General features: G+C 43.5%; 1 protein-coding gene across 1 annotated transcript in view; it reads right to left on the bottom strand.

Moving 5' to 3' along the window:
- DNER (delta/notch like EGF repeat containing) overlaps positions 1-11,594 on the bottom strand; it is a 241,889-nt gene that overhangs the window by 98,065 nt on the left and 132,230 nt on the right. The window contains exon 5 of the mRNA XM_015413475.1: positions 6,695-6,840. Coding sequence (XP_015268961.1) covers positions 6,695-6,840 — 146 coding nt within the window. The remainder of the gene's footprint in view (positions 1-6,694; positions 6,841-11,594) is intronic.

Raw genomic sequence — 11,594 nt, 5'->3', positions numbered from 1 at the left:
AAAAACACCGGCCAAAGTGCGTCTAATTAGAGCTGCACCAAAATAGAGACGTCGCGGCGGGATCCCACGGATCCCCTGAGCCGCAGCGCCGTTGCTCCCCAGCATGATCAGATGCCAGGGAGGAAGACGGTCAGGAGGGGGAGGCTGCCGAACTGCGCATGTCTGAGCATGCGCAGTTCAACCAGGAGCCGGGGATGCGCCGGCGAAAGAACGTGCCGGCGATCCCACGGCCAGCCTTGATGTGGCCGTCCCAGAAGAACCACCTCGGTAGGTGGTTCATTTTTTCTCCGTGTTTTGGGCAGAAGGGCCGGATCGGGGACGGGTGCGCAACGCTTCCCAGATGTTGCGGTGCGATTGCGCCCGTTTGCTCCGCCCCCGATCCGTCCCTCTCCTGGCCCAAAACCTCTCGTATGACCGGGGCCAATATATACTTTACTATGTTGTGATTATTAAGATGTTCTACTGTTTTTTAATCAGATTTTATATTATGACTTATGGAAACGGCTGTAAGCTATTAAAATGAATAGAAAAGGAAGCCTCTTAGGCTGCTTTAGGACATGACAATGTTACTTGCCATACTGACTAGTAATAGCATAAAAAAACAGAAAGATTTCTCTTCGAATAATGATACCAAAGATCACAGCTCATAGGAAATTTCACCAGTTCACCAGAAATTTTGGGTTATGTGCCAGAATGGAAACTGTAGCACCACATCTGGCATTATTTACTTTCCTTTATTATCCAATTGCTATAAAGAATAGAATGAAAAGCATTGCAGTACACTTTGCACATTAAACATGTTTTATACTCAGTAAAAATAAGACTTTGTGTTCTTGTGGGTAGTGTCGTGTGTGTGTGGTGCCATCAAGTCACTTCCAACTTATGGTGTCCCTATGAATGAATGACCTCCATAACATCGTATTGCTAACAGCCTGGCTCAGGTCTTGCAAACTGAGGGCCACAGCTACTTGACTGGGTCAATCCATCTTATGTTGGGTCCTCTTCTTTTCCTGCTGCCTTCAACCTCTCCTAGAATTATTTTTGTTCCCAGTCAGTCTTGTCTTCTCATAATAAGTGTCCAGTACCATTCTGGAAATACCTAAATTCCTTAGCCTTTTCTAGTATATTTATATTCAAAGACTAACTTCAAACATTTTCTTCAGCAAAGAACTCAGAGAAGTCAAATTTTTAAATGTTCATGCAGTGGAATTTAGTCCAATGAAAACCCATGTGTTCAGTGCTTCTTATTCCATGAATTGTAGATAACACTGTGTAGATAAATGAATAAAATGCACATACACTGCATCTCTAGCAAGCTACATTTAATTTCCACTACAAATATGATATTCATTCAGTGGCCTGGGTGTCACCTGTGGCTCCTCTGAGCACTGTTCCCCACTGTTCAATTTTCAGGGAAGTGATAATTGGCCCAGTATGGCTTGTGATTGGTGGGTGGTTCACAAAGTGAAACACAGCTGCTGCCAAAGAGACTGGAGGACGGGTAAGCTGTGAGCCTCTGTGAACTGTGGACCTTGTGCCAGGGATGGAAGTATCTGTTCTCTCCAACAACCCGCCCCCTCCTTCTTTGCAGCCTCATTCTAACATTCAGGCTGCTGCCATTTAGAGTAAAACTATCACCACAGCATCCACTTGGGAGAAGAGCAAGTTGGCCACAGAGTTTTGCATGATGGTGGTTTTACCTCCTATTCTCTACAGCCAGCTTGCTCTCTTTTGGGTCCCTTGGCAGTATTTCTCTCTCTCTGCTGACCTGCTATGCCTCATGCAGAAGAGAGAAGGGAAGGCAGAGGAGGAAGCCTTCACTCTATAATGGCTGGCTAAGGTTCAACAGCGATGGTGAGTGAGAACCCTACATGCTCAGAGATACTCTGGTAATTATATATTTAATATTAGAAGCTATACCTTATAATATTACATGTGTGTTTGCTGGGGAGGAGCACAGGGCATACAGTAGACATGTGGGTCTTTTGGTTGATGATAATTGTGAATGTGGTTCTCCATGAATCATGGACTGAAGACTACTGCACTACAGAATTCATGATAAAATATTGCCAAATTTTAGTCCTGTGATCAGTTCCAATTTTTAAAAATATTTACATTTTAGACCCAACATTTTCCAGTACATGTACTCCTCCCTTCAAGAACTGCAATCTAATTCTTGATATGTTTGTTGTTATATCAGAACCAGAAAATGATGATTTGCATTTGTCTTGCTTAACAAACTACAGACTGCACTCCTGACTAGCAGGGCAAGCGCAAGATGTAACAGCATAGTTTACTCAAACCAGGAAATAGCAAATTAGATTATCTTGTGAAAGTTGAGAAGGAAAGGGAAGGATGAAAGAGACGAGCCCAAGGATCTTCTAGGCTAATTCACATGGCTCCTTTGAGAAAGAACGGGATAAGCATGTAATAAATGGAACAATGGATACTGAGCACCAAATCATGGTTTAAACCAATTATTGCCAAAGTTTAGTTCTGTGATCATTCATTTCAAAGATAAACTTTTTAGATTCAACATATCTGAACCAAGTCCACTAGACAAATCTGTGACATTCTATGCAGATACACACCCTTATAAGCAAACTGACTTATAAGCCCATTGTTAGGTGGCAAATTTCCCAGTGAATTCCATTCAGACAATCTGCCATAACCTTCTGTGCTCTTTACACAAATGCTTGTAGGCTTAGCCCAGGCTCATCAGAGCTTGCGAGCTAAGCAGAGTTGGCCACAATCAGTACTTGGATGGGAGACCACCAAGGTAGACTGGGGTTGCTATGCAGAGAAAGGCAATGGCAAACCACCTCTGCTGAACTCTTGCCTGCAACGCCCCGTGAATGAAGTTGCCATTAAGTTAGCTGTGACTCAATGACACGTTCTTCTTCTTAGCAGGTTCTTAGTTCTGATCATTAGTGTTGATGCTGAACGCTGAACAATTTCTGAACATCTAACAGTTTCAATGCCAAGGTCAATGCAAAGACCTCTGAAGTCTGCATTCTCCTGCTGTACCACAAATGCTGCTTGAACTATTCTATGTGACAGCAACTGCAATGTAAGCACCTTTTTTCCTTCCTAAGAAGAACTGAGAAGAACTGAAGGCACTCATATCTATCTGCCTTGATTAAGCTTCATCTCTCAGTTCTTTGCTTTGAACTGTGAAATGTCTGGGGTGAGCAAGTTACAAAATAATACCTGCAAAAATATATCATCTACATACAATCCAAGAAACCAAGTATTTGTGTTAGACTATCAATTGTGTTTTCTGCATACAGTTAACATGCTGAAGAATGGAGAAATGTCTTTCAAAATACTCTGAAGCAAACATGTAGTCACCACATTAAAATAATGAAATCAATTGGTCTTCAGACTCAAGAAAATGAAGTGACAATATGTGCTGGAATCAGAAGCACGAAATTGTACAGGAATTCAAAATTCACCCACTACGAGCAGATTCTTTACTTTCAGCTGCATAGAATCATTCATCTTTTTTGCCTTTTATAAATGCCATTGGGAGGAGACTTCTCCAGGCCCACTGTTCCTTTACTCAAAGCTTTTAGAATTATGAATCCAAATGCACTGTGCTATGTCAGGAAGCTACTGAATCCTTTTAATTATCTTACGATACACAAATATTGTCTTTTAAAACTGGCACTAAAAATTCTGAACAAGTAGAAATCCCCATCTGTTCTGAGGCTACAATGCTACGCGTATTTTACATGGGAGTGAGTCCCACTGAACTAAGAGGAACTTACTTGTGGGCAAACATACATTGGCTTGGACTCTTGCTATATTATTACAAAAACTGTACATTTTATTACCCACAGTAAGTTCATCTGATTTCTGACCTTTCTTTTCCAGGGGCGATTTCTCACTAGAGCTGCCTCGCAACGCAACCACCGTTTGCCCCGTCACAAACATGTCAATTTCACACCCGAGGCTGCGGGGCTGCATTTTGACTCGCGGCTTCTCCCGATTCCCTCCACAGTTTTGTGATCCTGGTTTTTGAGGATCACGAAACTGCGGAGGGAATCGGGCAAAGCCGCGGGTCAAATGCAGCCCCGCAGCCTCGGGTGTGAAATTGACGTGTTTGTGTTGGAGCAAACAGTGGCTGCGCCGCGAGGCAGCTCTAGTGAGAAATCGCCCCAGCTGTAGTCTTCTTCAATTAGAAGCAGGACAGATTCACTGCCCATTTTGATGGCCAGTACATTCACCGCCCTCACTCACTCAGGTAGGCCATTCCACAAGGTACAAGTGGCAAGAAAGAAGGCTCTCAAGCATGCTGTTGCAAAATAAGCAACTACAAGGAGAGTGCTGACAGAAGGAACATTTATCTGGATTCAATTTTAGCTTCTTCATCCCCACTCATTTGATCACAGCATTCATATACTCTATCCAGGCCCGAGATAGCTCCCTTCTGAAGGTTTTGTAAATGACAGGTATAACTAGGTATCATCAGTGTATTGATGATGACACCCAGCTCCAAAGTTACAGATGATCACAGGGCACATAAAGGGTTGCTGGGGAAATGGGGGGATCCAATGAAATAAAAAGCAGAAAGATGTGACATTAGATAGGGAAACTGCACTGTGAAAACAGGATAATGAATTATTTATCCTTCTTTAAACATTTCATTATCATTTAAACAATTCATTATCCTTCTTTAAACATAAGGAAGGTTGAGGCTTCATAACTGTGGTTTAATTGCTGGGATTTTGGAAAATAAAGATATTCTTCAGAATATGCTTTTTTTCTGACCTTCACTACTGACAAAGTTGAGAAACAAGAAGGGTTCCATACCACTGTCTGAAACAGCTTGCAGCTGCCTTTTCTTGCTTTACGCAACCCGGTTCTCTGCTGAGCTAATGGAAAATAATGATTCTATTTTCTCTTTGCCTAAGCTTTAATTTCCACTCAATCCCTCACAGGTTTAAATCTGGAACTAGGTCAGCAAAGCATTCTGTATGTTTCTTGTTCCATGTGATTTGTAATACTGACCTATGCAGATTTTATCAGTACTTCTTTAATTGTGATGAAGAATAGGGTGTTTCTTCTGAGCTACTGTATGATGAAATTGATTCTAAATGATAGATTTGAATCTTTCTGTGTACTGAATGGGAGTGATTCAGAGTGGAGAGCAGAACGGCAGATACGCTATTTCATTTTTCAGGAAGAGAGGTGTAAATGTGACCTTTCAAACCAGGGATCCCCAACGTGGTCAGTGTGGGTGCCACAGCACCCGCCAACACCTTTTCTGGCACCTGCCAAGTGTTTTAGGAAGTGGGTAGTGCCAGGTAGGGCTTTTGCCCAGCAAGGCTTCTGATTGATGGCTGGAGATTTGATTGGCTATGCAGATTATTTAAAATGCTGATTTGGCACAAGGAACTGCACTGTGTGACTCAATTTAAGATGTAGCAGTCATTTTGTGGCCGGCTCCACCTCCTGTGCCAGCCATTTTGTGGCAGTCACTTTGTTGCTGTGCCCACCATGCCATGTCAAAATTCCAAATGTGCCCGCAGGCTCAAAAAGGCTGGGGCCCCTTGTTGCCAAAAGAGCTGCAGGCCCTTGGGAACAAAACCATAACAGAACTCTTAAGCCATCTTTTGAACATTCTCACATTGATTTATTCACAGCTGCACTCTATCTCACTTAACTTGGGCAGCATCATGCAGTGGTTAGAGTATCAGACTATGACAAAGGAAATTCAGGTACAATTTCCCACTCTGCCAGGGACAGTGACCTTGGCCCAGTCATTGTCTCAGCGTAACCTACATCACAGGATAGTTGCTATGAGGATAAAATGGAGCAGAAGAGAATGTTACAAGGCCATTTGGATCCCCATTGGGGAGAAAAGCTGGGTATAAATATCAAAATTATAAGTAAGTGTGGGTGGACTGATGATCGCTGAACACCAGTGACAGGGCCACAGAGATGTGCACATGGCAGATGGAATCTCCTAATCATACATTTAAGACAGCCCAAGACAGTCTAACACAGCCAGGGATCCAACATCTGACTGTAGCCTGTTCCGAATCTGCAGCTGGCTGCTGGTCTTTCTTCCTACCCTGAGGCAGAGTATCTAGTACGACCCTTCCCCCCCCCCATTTTTTCCCATTTGGAGGACCAGTATTGATAACCTTAGTTTACTCTCAAAAGCATTTGCCCCATTCTTTTAGGATTCAACAGCTGCATGAGTCATTGTATGGAGGTTGTCTGGGGCCAGCTTCAAAGCTTGAGGACAATTTGCACAGTTTCTGAGATTAGTATACAGTTGACAATGTGCTTTTATTCAGTAAGGGAAATAGCACTTGGCTGAATGACATCTGGCTTTCAGGAGCTGCTACATTCCACTTTGGTCTGGTGAAGGAGATCTACAGTGTATCTTAATTTTTACGGAGATAAGCAGTGGCATGCACGCCAGCTGCACTCCCAAACTGGTAGCTGTAGGCAGCATAAAAGGCACATGTCATCCCCTGCCTTTAGCTATTCTTCCTCTGCAATACACTCAACAGACATGCCGGGTCTGTTTCTTCCCCTCAGTCAGGCTATCAATCATAATTCAGTATCCCTGCCAATTTTACACCACTGTGATGGAAGCTGTAAACGACAACAATTTTGACCTCTTTCCAACCTTCTCTCCCTCTGTGCTCCCTTGAGGGGGCACAATGACTCCTCTTACCTCAGATGGTTTCGTGATGCACCTTCCTTTCCCTGAACACTGAAGGTCACCTGACTGGCTTCCTGCGGGCAAGCACATGCTGACTTTCACTATCACAGTCAAGCGTAAAGCCACAATGCATTTGGCAACAGAATCATTCACAAAACCTGAGGAAAAGAGATAAAGTACAATATTGTTAGTTTTATAATGTCACTTTTAAAAAGAAAAACAAGACTTTATTGTAAAATCACTGATGTAACAGAATGTGAGGTAAAGATTTCAGAAATCAGTGGATTTGAAGTACACCTTCAGGCTCTTCCATTGATCCTACACTAATTTCAAAGGCCTTTGGACCATATGTCAAATCCATTTAGAAACTGAGGAGAGTTTTAGAAGTTGTTTGTGATATACTACATGAGTCTGCTGTTCAATGGGGGGGGGAATGCCAGTGGATATGCACAGGGAATCACTTCAAGTGGCGGTCAGCCACCGCTTGGGATGGATTTATAGCCAACTCCTTATTTATATATTATTCACAAGAATCAAGAAACTATATGGCTGTTAATACTGATGATAGATTTATGGGCAAAACAATACTACTGTCACTTAACACAGACAATACATATCTTAGAGTGTAGTTACAAGTCTTCTTACATCAGAAAACAGCTACTTAAAAATAACTGATTAGAAACAGAAATACTAGCTGTTGCATGAGCAGAATATCTAAAGATATGATCTTATGACAACATACGCAGCAGCATAAATGCTTAGGTGACAAATCTCCTCTGATAGTAGCCAAGCTATCGGAAACAATCATCCTCCTTGCACAGAACATGGTTTCTTCCTCTTTTTACTTCATGTAGAGGATATATGGAAACCAAATGAGAAATAGTTCACTTTCTCATGCTGTTTTTACTCACCTGAAGCCATAACTTATTTGCTACACAACTGCTGACACTGCTCTATAACTGAAATACATACATAATGATTTCTTTCAGACAAAACAGCAAGGACTTTTAGGAAATGATTCTAATGTTATGTGAATTAATTTAATTATGGGAAAGGAGCAGAGAATGCAGACAGAAAAACAGTGTTGAACTTTTGCTTCCCTCAAAAGGAATGGAAGATAGGCGGATTTTCTGGGCACGATCTCACCGCCACATCTGGGAAGCGTGGCTCAACCGAGGCTTCCCGCAGAAGATGCTCAGCAAAAAACTAGTGCCTTGGAGGTACTAGTTTCCGGAAACCGCGAGGCAAGGGCGGGCGTCTTTTCATGTTTCTGGTGGCATCCGGCACCCGCCCATGCCCCACTGCAAAAAGGGGGGGTTTCGAGTTCTCCAGGGATGCGCACAAGCACCCAACAGGGCATGCGCATACTTTAGGTTAAAAAAACCAAAATACAACCCCGTTTTCCGTGCCGCACCTCTTCTTTGGCGCGTCGTGTAATCAGCACTTCCTCCCTAACCATGGGACCTCGCCGGGACCACGAGGGGACGCCTGATCGCGCAGTCACATTTTTTTTCACTGTGAGGCAAACAGCCATGCCTCCCCCCCCCCCCGCGATATCCGGCCCATGTGACCGGGGCCTCTGTCTTTTAAATTTTAATCCTAATGATCTTTTCCCATAGAGATAATGTTTGCAGGGTTAACAGAGCTAATCCAGAATTCCACATACTTAGCCTTTTGCAATGGAAAGTACACTTAAAAAAAAACAACAACTTCATAATACTTTTGCAAAGAAAAAGAAGAGATTGGATTTATACCCCGCCCTTCACTACCCAAAGGTGTCTCAGAGTGGCTTACAAACTCCTTTCCCCTCCCCACAACAGACACCCTGTGAGGTGGGTGGGGCTGAGAGAGCTCTTGACAGAAGCTGCTCTTTTTCAAGCACAGCTCTTATCAGAACTATGGCTTGCCCAAGGTCATCCAGCCAGGTGGAAGTGAAGCAGTGGGGAATCCAACCCGGTTCTCCCAGATTAGAGTCCGTGCACTTAACCACCACACCATACTAGGGAAATTCGGTTCATTGTACTTGCTGTGGCACTTGTACAAGCAACACAATATTTAACCCATATTCTGAGAGGAGAACAAACTGATGGAGTCACATGGATCAACAGCCTGCTGCCTCAGTACAGATACACTTGTATAGGCAGAGGCATGCATAGGGTCATCACAGTCCATCACCTATTCAGAACTAGAAAGGAATACTTCCCTAAGAGAGAGAACAGTTCCATGGTTCGTCTGCATTTCTTAACCAGCATGGTCTGTAGTTGCCTAGAACACATTTCCTGAGCTCAAGAAATGAATTACAAGATCTGAACAAATGCACAAGCAGCTCTTCCTATCCAAGGGCTTTGAGGCTTATGTTTCTCAAGCCTCTCCCTCAACCATGCAGCACAGTAAACTGTTTTGAAATCGAGGGATTGGGTCATATTGTGACTCAGTGTTAGGGCTTTGCATGCAGAAGGTCCCAAGTCTAATCCCCAGAATCTCCAGTTAAAAGAACCAGTTATTAGGTGATGTGAAGGGCCCTGACATGAGACCTGCGACCATGGAAAGATGCAGCCAGTCGGAGCACACAATACTGACCTTGACAGACTAGTGGCCTAACAGTATAAGGTAGCTTCACTGGGTGAGTCTAAGCCTTTGGATGAACCTCAAGTTTCCCTCTTTGCATCCAGCTCTGACTAGATTTAGCAACGGTGGAAGTGGTAGATAGGAGGTCCAGTACTACTGTAGGGTGTATTTGGTGCAATAGCTACAGAGTGTTCACAGACTCCTGATGACTTACCAAGAGTTTAAGAGCCAGAAACTTCAAATGCCACAAGTAGGCCGGTTCGGCTACCACAATACCAAACCACAGAAACTTCCAAAGGATTAAAAACAACTTAGATATGGTCTCTGTGCTGTGAAAACATTAGGGAAGACTTTTTCCATTTGGTATTTATTTTTATTTAAAACATTTATTAGGTCCTGTTCACACGCGGCGAGTTGGGCCAGTTGCGGGCCAGTTTGGAGGCGGATCAAAGCAGCGCGATCACACCACCACATCTGGGAAGCGTTCTGCTTCCGCCTCCAAACTGGCCCAAACCCGGGAAGAACCGCCGCAAAATGAACCACCTACCTCGGTGGTTCGAGTGGACGCGGCGCTTCTTCCCGGGCGTCTGATCGCCGCCGCTCCCTTGCGCCGGCTCAAGCCCGGGCCGGAGCCGAACTGCGCATGCTCCGACATGCGCAGATCGGCCGGCTCCCGGTTAGAGCCGTCTTTTCTCTCCGGCGTTTGATCGCGCCGGGGAGAAAAGGCGGCTCGGCCGGGGGATCCGTGGGATCCCGCCGAGCCGTATCAACGTTGGCGCGGCTTTTAAAAGCCGCGCTTTAAAGGGCTTTTGCCCTGCCGTGTGGCAGGGGCCTTAGAAGCCTTTCTCCCTTGCAGAACTCAAGGCAGCTTACCATATAAATAAAACACAACAAAACAATATAAATAAAACAATCATAAAATCACATAAAAGGTCACAATTTAAAACTCCAATTAGGACTGCCAATTAAGAAAAACTAAATCAGTCAAATGTAGTCCCAAATAAAATTGTCTTCAGCCGCCTCCTGAAGATTGACAGTGAGGGGGCCAGGCACACTTCCCTGGGGAGGTTATTCCATAATTGTGGGGCTGCCGTCAAAAAGGCCCTCCCTTGTGTCCCCACCAGATGAGCCTCTTTGACTGGTGGAACAGTCAGGAGGGCCTAGAGATGTGAAGGCCCGGAAAAAATCGGGGGTGGTGTTGTTGTTTTTTCATTTTTTTCTGAAAAATTGGAAAAATTGAAAAAAGAAAAGAAAAGAAATTGATTATGGAACGTTTTATTTTAACATGATGAATAAAACATTTTAAGACAAGGTGTTCAAATATTTTCCAAATCATTTCTAAAAAATATGTATGGTATCAGATTGATCTGTGCACTGAGGACAAGCAAGTCCTAGGTTACAAACTGAACTCTCCAATGCAAGAACAAGATACATTTTTTCTTTAGGAGGTGCTGTCACAAGAAAAGAAAAAGGTTTCAGTTTTGTTTTTGCATGTGGGTGAGTATTCTGTTTGTAATAATTGTTTGGATACACTATATTTTTATTATGCTAGTTGTGATAATTTCATGCCAAGTAAAAATGTCCAAAGTCATATTTTATGTTCCTAAAGTAACAGAATGACTTTCAATCTGGAAAAGAAAAAATAAGTGCTAATGTAGCATTTTTTTCAATTTTTCCGAAAATTTCAGTTTTTTCTGAGCTTCAAAATTTCCAGAAATTTTACATCTCTAGGAGGGCCTCTCCCTGCAATCTGAATTACCCAACAGAAACACATGGGAGAAGACATTCCTTCAGATACTATACTACCAAGCCAGGTAAGGTTTTAAAGGATAAAACCAACATCTTGAAGCAGACCCATAGCCAACACAGTTGCTGTAGTATCAGGGTCTTATGTTCCCAGAAGCTGGTCCTGATCAGCGGTGTAACCACAGCATTCTGCACTAGCTGCAGCTTCCAAACACTCTTCAAGGTTCAACCCCCCCAAGTAGAGTGTATTGCAACAGTCTAGTCCAGATGAAAGTAAAGCATATATCTCTGTGCCTAAATCTGCTGACCCAGGTACAGATGCCATTGATGTACCAGCTGAAGCTGTGGGGCAGAGCAGGAATCCCCAACATTATCTTCTGAAACTGACCCCCTAGATAGGACTAACACTATCCTAACATGGTACCCCTTAGTCCCACTGCTGTGAGGCAGCTCAGTAGCATACTGTATTCATTAATTTTGAAGGCCACTGAGAGATCCAGCAAAACAATCAGGGTCACATTGACCCTGCCTAGTTCTCAACAGAGGTCATCAACCAAGGTGACCAAAGCAGTCTCTGTTCTAATCCCAGCCTGACACC

This window comes from Gekko japonicus, unplaced genomic scaffold (genome assembly GCF_001447785.1).
Source record: "Gekko japonicus isolate JY-2015 unplaced genomic scaffold, Gekko_japonicus_V1.1 scaffold155, whole genome shotgun sequence".
Taxonomy (NCBI): Eukaryota; Metazoa; Chordata; class Lepidosauria; order Squamata; family Gekkonidae; genus Gekko; species Gekko japonicus.
Note: the sequence above shows the minus strand (reverse complement) of the source record. Positions and strands in the feature narration are given on the sequence as shown.